Source organism: Fusarium solani, assembly GCF_023522795.1.
Source record: "Fusarium solani strain SB1 chromosome Unknown bctg00000010, whole genome shotgun sequence".
NCBI classification, from domain to species: domain Eukaryota; kingdom Fungi; phylum Ascomycota; class Sordariomycetes; order Hypocreales; family Nectriaceae; genus Fusarium; species Fusarium solani.
Window position 1 is genome coordinate 1904841 of NW_027072147.1, and position 17496 is coordinate 1922336.

General features: G+C 54.5%; 1 protein-coding gene across 1 annotated transcript; it reads left to right on the plus strand.

The window, feature by feature from the left end:
- Positions 1 to 942: 942 nt before the first annotated feature.
- Positions 943 to 3895, plus strand: MRS44_014670 (uncharacterized protein; the record flags this gene model as incomplete). The annotated part of the gene is made up of 3 exons (XM_046284643.2): positions 943 to 1044; positions 1112 to 3739; positions 3794 to 3895. The coding sequence occupies 3 exons, from the start codon at positions 943 to 945 to the stop codon at positions 3893 to 3895; spliced, it is 2832 nt and encodes a 943-aa protein (XP_046127761.1).
- Between the last annotated feature and the right edge of the window lie 13601 nt (positions 3896 to 17496).

The following is a 17496-nucleotide window of genomic DNA, read 5'->3' on the forward strand; positions in this document are numbered from 1 at the left end:
GAAAAAAGAGAGACCTTCTGACCCGCTCGACCCAGGCGGGTTATCGTTATCGCACCCCGCCACTGAATAATTTTTTTTTTCCCTTCTTTCCCTTTTCTCCTCGTCTCGGGTCGTTTGGCACCGTGCTCCAACAGCTCGGATGTTTGTTTCAGGTTGCATTTGGCTGTTCCTGCATGGTGCCAGATGGACCGTGCTTCTTCCATCTCGCCACGGCTAGCCCCAATCTAGCAAGTCGCTGCCGCCCACCGGTCTCCGTTTCCCCCCCCCCTTCGCCTGGTCTGGCTTTGGCTGGGACTGGGCCTGGGCTGTCCTCCCACTTTATTACTGCGTACACCAAAACCTCCTTCTTTTGGTGGGCAGCTTGTGCTGTGCTCTACTGTGCTTCTTCATCTCGACCTAGGTTCGCTGGAGCAATCACCTCTTCCTCTCCATCCATCTTCTTTCCTTGCTCCTCTTCCTCCCAACGTCGCGACCGTCGCCGACCCAGTCGCAGTCGCAGCGGGGACTCTCACGCCCTCTATCAGTCCCCTGCATCAACCGCAGACTTGACAAAATCCAGCAGCAACCTAGGAGAGAGTCGGGTACGTTTGAGTCGAGCTCCCATCAACGTGTGGCCCCACGACCTTTGCACATCCCTGCACCTGAGGGGCACCTTCGCTTCTCGCCCACTACCATCCCAGCCATATCCCATATCCCATTATCCCATAGCCCACCGCTCGGCCTCCTCCAAAGCCTTTGTCCGCCTCCAGAGCCTTATTGTCCTGCTGAGCTCTGCGCATTGCTGACCCTCGAACCGTAGAAGCTGCGGACCTTGGCTGATGTGAAAGTCGATCTCGAGCTCGCCATCCCGCTTCTGCGCGCCTCCACTTCGCTACAACCACCTTTTTCTTTTGCGAACCTCAAACAAAGATCCTGCCCGAACCGAACGACGCCTCAGCAGCCATGTCCTGGCAACCCGCAACCGAGTCGCTGCAGCAGCTTGCTGCGTGCCTCAAGGACTCCCTCAGCGGCTTCGACAAGAATGCCCAGAAGCAGGCCGACTTGGTGAGACGACCCGTACCTGTCGCAATTGTTGCGCCGACCCTAGGGCTGACCATGTTCCTCCCCGCAGATGCTCCAGCAGGCCAAGACCTCGCCTGACATTAACAACTACCTCGCATACCTCTTCTCCAGCTCCTCGCCTCCCGATGGCCTCCAATTCTCCGAGCAAGACTTTCACCTGGTGCGGTCCGCTGCCGGCATCATGCTCAAGAACAATGTCCGGACCGAGTGGAAGAAGATTCCCGAATCCAGCCTCCAGCTCATCAAGATGGCCGTTCCCATGTGCCTCCAGGACAAGAACTCGCAGATTCGCAACTTTGCTGGAAACATCGCCACAGAGGTTATCCGCTGCGGTACTCTCTTGGGCTGGCCCGAGCTGCTACCTCAGCTTCTCGACCTGGTTGGCAACACTTCAGGGCAGACCTCCAACGAGGCGCAGGAGGGTGCCATGTCCGCCCTGGCCAAGATCTGCGAGGACAACCTCGGCCAGCTGACCAAGGAGGTCAATGGCCAGAGGCCCCTCAACTATGTGCTTCCCCAGTTCATTGCTGCCACCAAGAGCCCGTTGCCCAAGGTGAGAGCCAGTGCTCTGACGGCAATCAACGTCTTCACCCCTCGAAAATCGCAGGCCATGCTCAACTCGATCGACGACCTTCTTCAGCACTTGTTTGTCCTGGCCAGCGACGAAAACACTGATGTTCGACGACAAGTTTGCCGTGCGTTTGTTCGACTCGTCGAGGCCCGACCTGACAAGCTTCAGCCGCATATGAGCGGACTCGTCGACTACATTATTTCCCAGCAAAAGAGCGACGACGAGGACTTGGCTTGTGAAGCTGTTGAGTTCTGGTTGGCCGTGGGCGAGCATGAGAACCTCTGGAACGCGCTACAGCCCTACCTCAACAAGATCATCCCAGTCTTGCTTGAGGGTATGGTGTACAGCGGCGAGGATATTGCGCTGCTCGGTGGCCAGTCAGATGATGAGGAGGAGGAGGATCGCGAGGAGGATATCCGCCCCGCTTTCGCCAGAAAGGCCCTTGCGCGAAAGGCCAATGGTGAAACTTCCGAAACTGCAGGCCAGTCCCAGAACGGCGAAGGTTATGAGAAGCTTGGTGGCATGGATGAGGATCTTGAGGAGGGAGAGGTCGACGACGACTATGACGACGGCGATGATGCCAACCCCGACGAGAGGTGGACCGTTCGCAAGTGCTCCGCCGCCGCCCTAGACGTCTTCGCTCGCGATTTCCGAAACCCCGTCTTCGAGGCCATCTTCCCCTACCTGTCCCAGAACCTTAAGCATGACGACTGGCCTCACCGAGAGGCTGCTGTCCTGGCTCTTGGCGCCGTGGCCGAGGGCTGCATGGAGGTGGTGGTCCCTCATCTTCGTGAGCTAGTACCATACCTTATCTCACTGCTCGAGGACCCTGAGCCCGTGGTGAGACAGATCACCTGCTGGACCCTTGGTCGATATTCGTCATGGGCTGCCAACTTGGAGGATCAGGAGAAGGACCAATACTTTGTTCCTATCATGGATGGTATCCTTCGTCACATGCTGGACAAGAACAAGAAGGTCCAAGAGGCGGCCGCATCCGCGTTTGCTAACCTCGAGGAGACGGCCGGCAAGATCCTCGAGCCTTACTGTGGTCCCATCATCCAGCAGTTTGTCCGATGCTTTGGCAAGTACAAGGATCGCAACATGTACATCCTCTACGACTGTGTTCAGACCTTGGCTGAGTTCATCGGACCTGTTCTGGCAACCCCTGAGCTGTCAGGCCAGCTGATGCCCGCCCTTATCGACCGATACAACCGCGTATCCGACCAGTCCCGGGAGCTCTTCCCTCTGCTAGAGTGCCTTTCTTATGTGGCGATGGCACTTGGCGATGCGTTTGCTCCCTACGCCGAGCCCACGTTCCTGAGATGCGTCAACATTATCCACGTCAACCTGGAACAGACACTGGCCGCCTCCAGCAACCCGGCCCTCGACCAGCCCGACAAGGACTTCCTCGTGACGAGTCTGGATCTGCTGAGCGCTGTCGTTCAGGCACTCGATGACGACAAGGCAGCCACGCTTGTCAAGAGTTCGCAACAGTCGTTCTTTGAACTTCTCAGCTTCTGCATGGAGAACCCTGCCGACCAGGTCCGACAGTCTGCATATGCTCTGCTGGGTGACTGCGCCAGATACGTTTACCCCTTGCTCCAGAGCTACCTTCCCACCATCATCCCCATCCTACTCAAGCAGCTCGAACTGGATAACGTCCTGGACGAGGACATTGACAGTGGGTTCGGCGTGGTTAACAATGCCTGTTGGTCGGTGGGCGAGATTGCCATACAGCACAAGTCGAACATGGGACCCTGGGTGCAGGAGCTTCTCCAGAGATTTGTCGAGATCATCACCAACCCACGCGTGCCCAAGGGCTTGGGCGAAAACGCCGCTATGGCTCTGGGTCGACTTGGTCTGGATAACTCGGAACAGCTGGGTCCTGCTCTGGGAACATTCTCCGAGGAGTGGATCAGCCTCATGGACGAGGTTGAGGCAACCGAGGAGAAGGCGACGGCCTTTAAGGGATTCTCGATGATTGTCGGACGCAACCCCCAGGCCATGGAGAAGGTGTTGCTCGACTACTTTACGGCGATTGCCCGATATCGTGATATAAGCCTGAAGAGCCCCATCAGGCAAGAGTTGCACGATGTCTTCCAGAACGTGAGTCTTGACTATTAACGCCCTGTGCTGGTTCAACTACTGACATGTACTCAGGTCATCAACATTTATAAGCAAATAATCCCCCAGTTTGGCGACTTTATCGGCCAGATGCAGCCGCGAGACCGACAGGCTCTGGAAGCACACTACTCTCTATAGGTAGCGAGGACAGACGGTCGCTTCCGTGTGCGGGTGAATGAATGCCGTCGAGGTGGAGGACATGATGGGAGCAGCAGGCTCGATCGAAATTTATTACATAGTTATAGATAGCACTGATTTCAACCGCAGTAGGTAGCATGGCATGACATGGTATGGGTTGCATGGCGAAGTTTGAGCAGGCTGACCAAAAATTCTGGGGATGGATTTGATGCCGATACGACGGGATGAATTGATGATGGGAGGGCTGCAAGGCAAGCAAGGCAATGCAATCATTATTGGGGAGGGGAGGAAAATAACTATACCTGGAAGGCTTGGGACTGAACTGAAGGAAACGCATCTCGTTTGCAAAGTAGATAGAAAACTCGGGGGAGTGTGGTTCATGGGAGGAGTCGATGGGCATTCATTTCATTGGGATCCAGCTAGATAGATAGGGTTAGGGTAGTTGTTGATGCGAGTTGCAAGCGTTGCCATTCATGGATGATACGTGGTTGGTGATGGTGACGGATGGTGTTTTTGACTTGGGGCGGCACCACAGGGTTATCACCACAAGGATATTAATCTGCTCTCGAGTTGAACTTGACAGTCTTTGTATCCGTGTTACTCTCATTGATCCGATAGTTCAAAATTGATGATACTCGTTGTCGCTTCAGGCGCAAACGGAACAATCTCGTGGGGTATAGGGTAACCGAGCAACACATTGTAACCCAGATTCACTCCATAGCTGCCACCACAGAAGTGTAATGATATCCAGGTTATTGTGTTTTGCGACTCTGTTCGAATTCTATTGTGAGTCTACACCTGTACCATCTGTTGCAGTGGTTGATGGCCTCTCTTAAAGCCGTAATGATGGCCAACACCAAAACACCAAGATTCACATCCCGATCAGACATTAAGACTGCGTGCACGCCTTGAGGAATTACACATTTATTTATTGTAATATATATAAAGCCCTATAATGAATGAATTTTCATTCTGAATTTTATAGTAACAACCGAGAGCCCGTCTTCTTCAGTCTTCTGGCTCAGTTAACACATCAAGGGCCGGGCTTCAACTATAACAAAGAACTCATTATCAACACATCATAGCATCATATCCCAATGCTAACACAGTGTCCGTTTTGTTAAGTCTTTCTTCTGCCTGTAGTAGAAGACTCGCCCGTATTCTTCGTTATTGTAGCCAGTGGCCTCTCTTGAAGCCGTAAAGATGATCAATACCTCAACACCAAGATCAAGATCCCAACCACACAATGAGGCCACCTAGCCTACCTGGGATATTAAATATTTGTTATTTCAATACTTAAAGTCATATGGAGAATAAAAAAACTTCATTGAAACGGCTATCGGTCTGCCCGCTTCGTTATTGTGACTAGTAGCCTTTCTTGAAGCCATACTGATGATCAACACCCAAACAACAAGATTCGCATCCCAGCCGGGCAATAGGACTACCTAGCCTCCATGAAATATTTCATATTTGTTATTTAAATACTAGAAGTCTAGTTTAGAATGGATAACTATCCTAAACTGCATCAAAAAGACTGTCGAGACGCTGGAACGTCTGTCAAGCTATGGAGTGACGGTCAGGACCAACAAAGAAGATAAGCTTCTAGCGAGCACACCAGGGGGAATGCAGTCCATAGAACCTCCCAGTAGAGCCGAGATTGAAAGAGATTCAAGCCTGAGACCGATTTTCCATTTGTCTTTGTCGGTTATAGTTGCCCATTCCCCCTTTCTCGTCTAGAGTGCCAGGCACAGGAGCAAGGAACGCCAATATCATCACACTAACGGCATCAAAACCTGATTTATAAGATGAAAGAAACGCAGATTAATCATCTTTTGCCAATTTCCAGCATATCCGAAGTCTGTAAAACCCTCATGGTGCTTCTTACCCCCTGGAACCAAACCGGTTGACCAAGGAACCAACAACGACATCACCCACGCGGAACCACGCCATCACATCAACCTAATGCAATCTTGATCACATCCGCACAAGTCCAAGAGACGACGGACTAGAAAGTCGTAATAGAACCCACTGAGAGAGCCCACCCATCCGATACTTGTAGCCCATTGCGATCGTCAATCCTTGCAGACGGGAGCCCAAAAAAACCAGCGGACCAAAAGAAGCCCAACATGAAGCTATCAAAAGACGCGGAAAAGAATCCGTTAGTCCTGTCTCTGAGAACATACGTTAATGACGTCTTTTAGTCCCATCACCTATCAGTTCTGCCAATCTCACTTGAATCGGAGAGCTATTCCTGAAGGTGTGGACGTGGCTGGCAATGGTTTGAATAGGAATACGAGGTTTTCATCAAACTGGCCTAGACGGGCCAAAAATTCCACAGAAACATGCAAAACACACCAAAACAAGCGCGTAAAGCTCGATAAAAGTAGAACCGCGTTTCCAGGGCAAAAGTCTGGTTGTGGAGTTTCAATCATGCATCTCTAGGGGTCGGACCTCTAGAGCAAACGAACTCGCAGCGACAGCAACCGCCGGCGCTTAGCACGCTCGCGATATTGGACCAACACATCGAGAGAGGCAGCCAAGCCTCAACAGTCGCGCTGAACAGTCTGGCGACTGGAAAAGGGGCCGAGGATATCAAACACCGCCAACCACTCGTTTAGCTACCAAGGTTGATAAGCGCCGCCGTCTATACGAACATCAGCAAGAGTCGTATAGCAACAGACAGACTGAATTAGCATTCTTGCAACGTGGAACATGTCCAACCACAATTGGAAAGATGAAAAGGGGTGATGGGCATTGTTGAGGGTGTAAGTGACGAGTTGTCGTCACCTCCATAGACGAGACCCATCGCGGCGGGGAATAGCTTCACGAACCCCTTTGCAAGGGAAATGACTTTGAGCAATTAACGATTCAATTCCAAGGGGTAAAGGCAGAACGAGTAATTCAGGAGCCGGAAAAATAGGAAAAGTGAAACTTAGGGCGTGAATGACATACTCCAGTCGCAGAGGGAAGAGGTGTCAAGTGAAGCAGACGTCAGGCATATGGCACGCTTCAGACCAGATGCATGCATGGCATTAGTACGCTCCCTCAAATCTGTGACAAAAAAAGTTGGGGTACTGGAGCCATATCGAGACCTCAAACACAAAGGCTGAGGCGATCCTAATTCCAGAGCGCGGGCCAATACGCCGATGAGACGAAGTGATAGCCAAACGGAGGCCCCGAGAAGCTTCTGTCCCCGGGGAACTTTTGTGGCGAAACGAACCGGCGGGACGGATGCATGTCATGGATGTCAAGTCAAATATGCCAGACTCAGAGAATGATCTGATGTCAACCCGCCATGAAACCGGCCAGGCCATCCGGGAATCTCTCACGCCCCCCGCAAGCAGCTAGTCTTTGGTTGACAAGCGTCTCTTCAAAGTTGTGCCCCTGCTGGTCATCGATCCCACCGAGCGAGGGGACGAATCTCCTCCTGGGCCGAGGGAGGGCCCCGTCCCATCAACGACCCTTAACCCCCCCGGATACAGATCCTTTGACTTCCTGGTCTGGTGGCGGGAATGTGCAGAAAATAGGGGTCTTCCGAGGACCAGGGCTGTCGGTTGGAAGGCTATTATTATCTTGAAAGCAAGCCACCTCACCTCGACAGCACTCTACCAGCCAGAGAGAGGCCAGACCATGCCTCCGCTTCGGCGCATCGACCCGTATGGATGTGGGATGCCGCCGTCAGGACCTGCGAGCAAGTCCGGTCCCTTGGATCGGAGAAGATAGTTGCATGACGACGGGCTTGCCGGTCTCTAGCCCTGCACGTGGTCCACATGAGGCTGACGGAGTGGTGGTAGGTATAACGCCGTAGTGTGCAGACATGCCGCTTCGTTCATCGACATGGCATCTCGTTCATCGACAGAACCGTTGAAATGGACACCCTTCTTCCGCCGACGTCATAGTCAAGCAGCCAGCACAGAATGGGCGGAAAATAGCCGGTTCGGCCCGACAAGAGCTGACTCCCAAGCCATCTTTAATGGCTTCATTCATCGCTGACAGTCCCAGTCCAGGCTCAAGCCCAGGCGCATGAACCATCAGCCCAGCAAGCAGCGCCGCTCAGCACAGCACAGCACAGCACAGCACACAAAACAGTAGCCAGCAGACGGAGCATTGCTGCTGTGCCGTTTAAGCTTTGGCACTAGGTACGTCGGTGGTCGTCGGAGGCCGGGGACTTCAATGTACGGCTGTCTTGGCGGTGATGCATGGCCCCTGTTCATGTCACCATTAATAGCATAGCCACCCTGCCTGCTGGACGCTGCTTGGCACACCGCGGGCTCCATCTTCCCCATCCTGGCTCCATGCCCCTTGCCCCCCTGTCCCTTGGCCCTGTCGGCAGGGCGCCGACGCCCTGCGAGTAATCGCCCGGTCCAGAACATCGCCCTCAACCTCAGTGGCTGGTCCGTAACGGGTGGACTCTCAGGCGAACCTTACGGGGCTGGCGCGGCTGGGGACAGTGACAGTGACAGTGGCAGAGACAGACAGACAGTAAAAAGTCCCTGTGAAGATGGCCCGTTCGTTGCTCCGGCGGACTGTCCGCCTGCCAGGGCCAAGCCTCTCGCCATCATTCGCCCGCTACGGTTAGGCCTTGGGGTTTGTACTCTGACGCGTGGTCCAGTTGGTGCTAGATAGAATTGGTGCTCAACTGGCCATTTGTCTTGATCTGACCTGACCCGCCACCCTGGGACAGTCTTCGGTGTCAGAGGTTGATCAAACAAGTCTTCGAAAATCCTGGAGCAACTCTCTTTGCACCACACTGCGCTGCACGCTTGGTTGAGTTTGGTCAGGCGCCACCGTCGCGTGCCATGCCATGCAGTTGTCGTCGGCCCGCATCCGTGGCTCCTCTTGGGTGGCTTCAGCCAGACGAGTCAGCACTCAGATCTGGGAATGATACGTTACTGTAAGCCATTAAGAGACCCTTGCTCGAGGAGTTCGTCGTCGTGAGGACCCTGAAAAAGCTGTTAATAGAACAAACAAATGCAACTATGTCATTCATTGCCTGCTGGTCATCTCACTGGCTGACCAGACTCATCGTCATGCTCATGGCTCATGATTCGCGAGCTGCACTCATGACGGGCCTCGTTAGCCTGCACGAGTCGACGGCCAACTCAACATCTCCGAAATGCACTCTCGATGGCTTCATGAACCCGGTGTTGACTCGATCAGCACCGCCTAGTTCTCTTCTGCAAATCGATTGGTGCGCAAGTCGGCCTCTCCTTGGGAACACCCATTTGGCCCCAAGTGAGGGACACCGCCGCAGATCTGATACGGTCCGCCCACGTCGATGCCCAAATTAATTTCTCCACGCTTGCGAAACATGATGAATGGTACAGTAGAGGCAAGATCGGCGAACTGCAGTTTGGTGCCTGAGTCTGCGAGGTATGCCCTCAGATTAGCTATGATGAATTCTCGCTCGATGCCATCCGTACTCGTAACGTCAGTCGTCCATGTTTGCTTGTCCTCTGAGTTCAGCTCAGCTAGAGTCAATAAGCGATGACGCGAGACGGGAGCAACAAACTGCCCGACAAGCGATGCCGATCAACAAGGAAGACCACATGACATGCCCTCCCTAGACAGTTACAGTACAGCTGAGATGGTGATCATATCTGTGATCGCTGCGCGGACCCGACTGGCTCTGGAGCACTCAGCTTTGAGGGCGCTGCACTGACTGACCGACTGACTGGGCGCCCAACTCCATGCCATCCGGAGATTTTTTCTGAACTGTGACAACATGATGTGTTACACACCCCAAGAGCACCGCCTCCAACTTGGCCGATGACCTTTTTCCAGGCGGTCTAACGCACCCGTTGCGGTTTGACCATCAAGAAAGGCCTCTCCTTGGATGCACTAATGTCTCATTCTCGCTGACGGGTTAGCGGACGCTACAGACGCATTCCTGCTGCGCCCGAGCTCATAGCTCTGCGACGGTGAAGGTGAGCGACAAAGAAAAAGAAACACAGATGCCATGGGTCTGCATACGCAGCCAGACCAACAAAGCGGTGCGGCTTGCGAGTTGCGCTGCGTTGCTCCGTCAGGTTTCGGCCAAGTCGCCAATCTCTGCATGTCTAAAAGACTCATGGAGATGAGAGTGGGTGTGAAGGGGGTCGCCCTGAAAATCTCTTGTTGCAATAATTGCCTCTTGACACAATCCCCGATCCATCCCAACCCCCCTCGCTTCGGCGGGTTGGGTTGGCATGCAACAAGAGGGAGGTTTTTGACAGAAAATCCATGGTCATGATCAACACTTCTCCATGCCTCGGCTCCGAACGCTAGAGGATATGGCATGGCATTCTGGCGTGTTGGGAAAAGAAGATGTCCAAAACAGGAAGTTCTATAAATAAAATGCCTCGCGGGGCCGACCCTCGTGGCCGAGCCAGGGCGAATCAGAGCAAGGCCAAGAGACCCGGCATCTGAGGTCTCGCGCAGGCATTTCGTCACCGTGGGTTCATGCGCTGAGTTGCCGTGTCTGTACAAGACCTAACCACCGACCGTTGAATTCTTCTTTTCCCTCTATGCAAGGGTAAGTAGCTTCACGCATCTTCTTCCTTCTCATCCCAGGGGGGCATCAGAGGCGGGGTGGTGTAGGGACTTTTTGTCGTGCGCAATTTTGAAAATGCTGATCAAGCTCGAGACCCTCACCCTCTCGGCAGACCTGCGGATCCATGCGGGCCTATCGTCTTATCCCGACCTCCCCGTCCGCTTCAGGCGAATCGTAACCACGCTGGAGGTCCAACGGCGTGGTAATGTTGAGCCGAGTCGAGCATTCCCGCAGCACGAGCTTGCATGGGATGGGATGGGCCGATGAGATAGAGCGTGCTTCAAGGTGCTCTTTAACCGGCCTCTGGGTTTGGACTGGCAGAAAGGAAAGGCGCTCGCTGCTTGATACCCCCAAAGTAGATTGGGCGTGCGGTGGGGTGATGGACCACGACCAGGGACCGTCCACATCCCATGATAGTCACGTCGCTGTGATTGTTGGAGCAACCAGCCCGGCGCGGGTCCCCGAAGCGATCATCGGTCTGTCTGCATCTCGATCTCCCTGTCCCTCCCAGCTACACGGGACGTGCTTCATTAGCGTCTTCTGAGACAGGTGGTGCGATGCACAATTTCAGCTTCCCAGGCACGCCAGAGCCCTTAGCCGACCCAACCTCACCGCTTCCGCTGTCTGTTTCTCGTGGGGGAGCTCAGACTGGAATGTCTAGGGTCCCTCATGGGTCGAGTCGATTGGAAGAGGTCATGGCCAATTCCCCATGCCCGCTGCTTCTGGCTGACGGCTAGAAGATGAACTCATGGCGAACCTTTAAGAATAGTAACGCGCTAGTGCTGATTGCGGCAAAGAGCCATGCCCTAGCCGCAGCCTGCACGTCGTTGCCAGCCTCAGCAGCATAGGAGAGAGATCCAACACGATTTGATCTGTCCTTATGCCTGGACCACCGTAAATCTGAACCGAATAGACCAGGAGGCCGGCCACAACGTTGATAACGCAGAGAGCACTATCAACTTTGTGTAATTTGGAATGCTTCTTGCTCGAGTCAGGCCCTAGCGTCCCCACCTCAACCAGCAAGCGACCAGCCTCCCTAGCCAGGTCGAGCGTGTGAAGGTATCGTGAGCATTTGTTGAGCTGAGCGGAAACGAGCATGCCCGAGTTGTTGCAAGCTTTCGTATTGAGCACCTGGATGACAAGGGAGTAAGCGAATGCAGGGATGAAACCTCTTGATCCCACGATGTGAACAAGAAGTTCCATAAATGGGAGCGTCCTGTCTAAGAATGGTGGTGAAGTTGAGCCGTTGGTGCAACGTGGGCGCCTGGGATCCTAGTGTCATGGTCATGGCACGAACGAATTATGGCCCAGGTTCTGATGGGCAATTGGCGAAATGCCCTATCTCTAGTTCGACATGGGTCAGGGTTGGCAGGGAGAATCCCATTTTGGGACACGAGGTTTGCGGTTTCAGCCAAACAGAAGCGTCAGAGGCCTGTGAATCAGATCTGATCCAGGGGCAGGGGTCCCTGTTGCCTCCAGACAACCTTTGGACAGCAGCATTGGCTTAATGCCGCCTCAACATCTCCGGTGGCAGGCGCAAAGAGACGAGAGAATATTCCATCGGCCGCGTCCAAAACACCTTGCCGCGGATTGGCCTGTCCCCTTTGAGACATGGCAAGTCTTGACATCCGTTTGTCTCAGATACTTTTCAGACATGATCCACTCGAGGCAAGGGCATGTCTGAGGGCGCTATCGGCAAGGCCGGCGTACGTAGTATAGGATGGAAGAACACTCAGAGAATGGCGAGTGCGAATATTCGTAGCCTCTTGGCATATGACCTCATAGCGGCAGGACTAGGCCTAAAATCTGGGGCGATCTCAGAGAATGGCCATATTTTCTCAACGTCGAGTCTTCGATTTTTCGGTCTTGGGCCCTTGCGTAGCCAATGGCAGGTGGCAGTCGACGATATGTCGGCCGAGATGGATTCATGGAGCGGCAAACGAGTTTGATGACCGCTTGTTAGTCATCGGCCAACTTGAGGGCTGGTTTCAGCTGTGGGACCTAGGGCGGAGAACCAGGACCCAAAGAAGAAAAGAGCTGTCCATGTGATGAAACCGTCCCATCTGAGGGCGGCCGCGGAGTGTGAGGTCATGGTTCGCTCTGAAGTTGTGGTCCGTGAAGAGATTAAGCTGGGCTTAGTCCATTCTTCGTCTGGTCTTTGCAGCAGAACGTCTGCTCAAGCTCGGCACCTGGAGCGGTTCGCTCCACCCACGGGCCGGAAGGCTGGGCTCGGGAGAGCTAGGGGCGAGTTATGGGGGCCGGAGGGCATCTAGACCACGACATGAATCAGTTGGAGGTTCAAGAAGGGCAACTCGACGGTGGCCAGGGTGACGGATGGCGGCGTCCATAGCTTCTCTTGGCTGACCTTGGGTTGTCCTCATTGAGGTTTGTCCCCCGTTGACCACGACTAATAGAACCCGATTCTATGACGGACAGGGAGGAGACACCACTGACCCGGCGACTTTTGGACTGCTGGCGCACGGAAATGACACTGGAAAAAGCCGGTTACATCTGCGAGCTGGACTCTTCCGAGCCGCCGATTTTCTGAATGGCCCCATCCCTTGACGGAAAGTGACCGCAATGGGGGAATGGGACGGGCCAAGAATGGAGCATGGAGATGGACATGGATGATTGGGACCTGATTGCCGGGCGTGTGCGACTTCGGGACGGTCGAGGTTGCACAGGACAAAATGTGCTCGTGGCTCACAGGCCGGTGCCAGGAACCTGCTGATCATTGAGTTTCTGTGTGAGACTGCCTTCTGCATCCTACGCTTGGCCTGATTGGAGTACTGCGCATTGGTGCCGAGGCGATAGGCGTCTTGTTGGGCTGCTGTACTGAGGGGATCGGGGAGAGCGGTGTAAGTGGCGGCGACGTGGACTCAGATTCCATCAGAAGTGATGGCGATGGTGGTGATGATGATGATGAGTCGACGAGGCCATCGTTGAGGGAGTGAAGGAGCTGGTTGGCTCAATGCATGGGATGCACTGAACATCACATGGCAGCCGTCGATGGGATTGGGTCTGAGGAGATGCAAAGTCGGAAGGCACCTTGGCAGGGCGTTGCTTCCTTTCGCATGAGAGAGAATGTGCCTGTACCCAAGGCAGGGCAGGAGCTCTCCATCTGCATGCTCCATCCGTTGACGGAGCCCAGGGCAGGCCCTGCCTTCCCCCATCCCATCAACGTTGAGGTGGACTAGGTAACCTGCCTAGTCTATTTTTGTCCCAGTTTGTAAGTGATAAGATGCTTCATGACTGACAAGCGTTGACACTCCCTGTTCCTTGCCCAGCCTCATTGTTTTTGGTCAATGTTTTGGAAGAAATCAGCGGGAATTGCTTTTTTGGAAGAAACTTGCACTTTCCTTCACCGGGGAGACCTTGCATGGGCATGGGCGTGTGCTATCATGCGCGTCCTCTGTAACATCGTTGACAGCCTCAAACCTAAAGAGAAGGCTGTGACAGCACATCAAAAAGAAGATCGTCTGGGATACCGAAACTGCCGGAGATCGCCTCATGGCACCGTGCTTCCGTGCTAGATCCTGCCAAAGGCTAAATGTGATGAGATTGCTCGTGTCTTGCTGATTAACGAAATGACCCTGGAAAAGGATATTGATTCGAACAAGTCCGATCAATTTGCCAATGCCCCGGCGAGTCCTTGCCCCATTGAGTAACGGGGCTTGGTAATTAATCGCGTGCCTGAATTGAACCGCGCCGGTGAGGCGCCCGCACCACATCCGGTCCCCGATAGGGCATCGGCCGCCACGGCCAACAGCCCAACCCAGGCTGTGCAACCCGCCAGCGGAATCAGTCGTAGCTGGCTCCAAGCCGGGAACCTGCAGGACATCTTCTAGGCGCAAGTGACTCGGGGTACACGGCCTTTGTGTGTGCTGAGATCGGTTGCTCGGGCAGTATTCCAGAGCCGATGAAAACTCTGTTGAGGCGGCTGTCAATGACACGGTGATTCTAATTACATGCCGAGTGGGATGAACAAGTGCTCTTCGAGCCTGGGTCAGTTGTAATAGACTAGCAAAGCATCTTTGTTCATCCTAGGCATGGATGCTCAGCCTTGACACAGCTGTCATTGGCTGCCTTCCATACCAGTTCTAGTAGTTTTCTGAGAAGCCTTGGGCCTAATCAATCTGAAGCATGTCGAATCTCATACAAGGTTCAAAGGATTCGGTTGACGAGGAACACCCAGGGGCCTTGGAATGCCAAGCACTTGTCTCCAACCTTGTTTCCGCTCCATTCGGACGGGTCGTCAGCCCGCGTTTCTCCATCATGTTCCGTTTGCCCCCGGCCGTTGTTTTTTTATGTCTCATGCCTCACCCGCCGAGGGCTCCGTGCCGACCTCAGATTTCCCACCGACCCTCGCCCACTTAATGCCGAGGACAGCTGGACAGGTGCATGTCATGCTGCTTGGCACTTGGCCCTTTTCCCAAGGGAGTTGGGCAGTCTGCTCTGGCGGGTTTGCAGGGTGCAGAGGGAGGTCGGCTACCTATTTTTGTGCAGATTGCAGATCACCGGTCAGTATCTGTAAGATGCAACGGCGCGCTCAACGTGATTCGTACGGAACGTTCGATTTCGACACCTTTGTTGCGCTATTCAACTCTGGGACACTGCGGCATCCTGTGACAGCTCAATTCGCTTGCCATAAACGGGCATAACTGTCACCTCCATGTCATGTCCAGAGCAAGGGTGCTGGGCAAAAAAGGCGAGCAAATGAGGAAGAGGCCGAGGTATGGCAGACATAATATTACCATTCCCCCCGACCGACTGACCCCGAATGCGAAAACCCTCAAGGTTGGTGGTTGGATCTGGGCCGTTAGCACGGACACCACGGTAGTATCAATTCCCATGCTCGGGAACCCGAGTCCGAAGGGGCAAGAGGAGACGGAGGGAGACCAAGCGAGGAGGGAATAGGAATAGGCCCGTCGAGGTTGGGGGAATCATGATCATGGGGAGCAAAACCCGTCCTAGCATCAGATGATTTGCAGCTGTCCCCGATCATCCGTGCTGAAAATGCCAGTGACCAACCTCGTCGCCCAGTCAAGTTGCGTGCAGACTGCAGGCATGGCACACGCAGGGATGAGAGATACCGCCAAAAAGAAAAGAGCGCTGTTATGTCATGGCCGATGTCGCGGTTGGAGATAGCCTCACCATGATGGTGGAGAGCATACTTTCTCGACCAACGACCCTCATTGCGCTCCATGCTCCGCTCCTTTCTCTGTCTTCTGCCCTACGAGGTGTTAGCTGGAGCCTCGGGGCACACACCTCGGCCGCCAAAGGCCCGGGGACCCGGTCGGCCGTGGCACCGCACCAGGACCAGGAAGGTTGGGTGTGTCGAAGACATTACATTCAGATGGAAGCCCTCACAGAATTGACCAGGGCAAGGGCCGGCTGAAGCGGGCGAACGATCTACTGTACAGTACTGCTTAGCGCACCCGAGGTTGTCCCGTTCAGGCACGTCGAGGCCAACGTCACAGACAGCCCAGCCGTCTTGGTAGGGTTGGACAGAGAAGTGCTGATGGGAGAGTGGAGAGGGTGTGACAAAGGAAAGGGTGATGAGCGATGAGGAATGATGACGCTCCCAGAAGGATGGATGAGACAGATAGACAGGCCTGAGAAGGGAACGAGCATAGCCTTCTTTGATGCTGCTGTACAGCTACTGCTACTGCTACCTTGGGGCCAGGATGTAGAAGTCGAGTCGAGTATGGCCGTCAGCGATGGAAGGATGGAATGGATGGATGTCATGATGCTGCTAATAATGATCAATGCGCTGCACGGCACGGCGGGTGCAAACTTGAGGCCATTTGCCCTCTGGGTCGTCTGAGTGGCCATTTGTTCCATGTCTCAGCTGCGAGGCAAGGCAAGGCGACGCAAAGCAACGCAGACCAAAGCGCTGGGAAAGCGAACCAAAGCAAAGAAGGGCCCTGAACTAGAAGCATTCGTGCGGCCATGACGGTGGGCCGTAGGTAACGTTCCAGCGTCTCTCGTCCACGACTTTACCAGCTGCAGTTAGGGCAGTGCCTTTTTTAGATGCGCCTTCTCCATATCTCCATCTCAAATCAAGCCTCACATCTCTCTTCTGCACCGCTTCTGGAGCGATCCCGCCACTATGAGATGGCGCTTGGAGGGATTGGACGCTATGCGATGCGATGCGGTGCAGTGAACCCCAGCCTTAGCCATGGACCGCCTGAGGCATTGGATGATGAGGCTGGCCTGGAGAGACCTCAAGGGTCAGGGTCTGGCCTCCATGGCCTCAAGCTCAACTACCGGCCCCGGTTTGTCCGTCCGTGACGCATCCCCACCGCCCACCGTCCCTCCACCGCCGCCGTCAGAGCCCGCCAACAGCGCCCTCTTGGCCATTCGGCGAACCACAGCCCAATCATTTGCCAGAAATGGCCGGCCCCCGCGGCCGACGGACAAATAGAAGGGTCGGAATACCACAGTGAGCCGTGAACCCGACCAGCCAGCCTGCCTTACTAAGGCCTCGACGGACGGCGTTGGAGCAAAAGGAGCGGGCGGCTTTTGACGACAACGACCTGACGACCCTAGGATGGAAGAACGAGCACGGACTCGAAAAGTTATTTTTACTCAGTTACGTAGGGTTTTTGTCACCCACCCGCTCGCAGCAGCAGCAGCAGCTCTGCTTTGCTTTGCTCTGCTTTGCCTGGGGGGAGTCTGTCCGACCGATGGCAGTGGACGCACCTACCAACTGAACCTGTTCGCTGACTGCCTGCCCGTCTTGTCGTGGGCTTGGCTTGGCTTCCATTCGCTTCACTCGCTCGCAGTTTTTACCAATGCTTTCTCTTCAACTCTCAGCTTCTGCGACTCTGGTCCCCCCGGCGGTCACAGAACAGAAACGGGCACTATCATTCACCATGACATTTGGATCCATCCCCCTTGGCCCTAGCCATGTGCGTCATGCCCTCCACCTAGAGGTTACCTCGGCCGCCGCTTTTTTGCTTCTGCTCCCGCGTCTCATGGTCATGGCCCTCACTCGCCTCTGGTCAGTCAGTCTGCTGTTTGCTGCAGATGCCGGCCTGTCCGCTGACCCTCCCGTCCTGTCGCC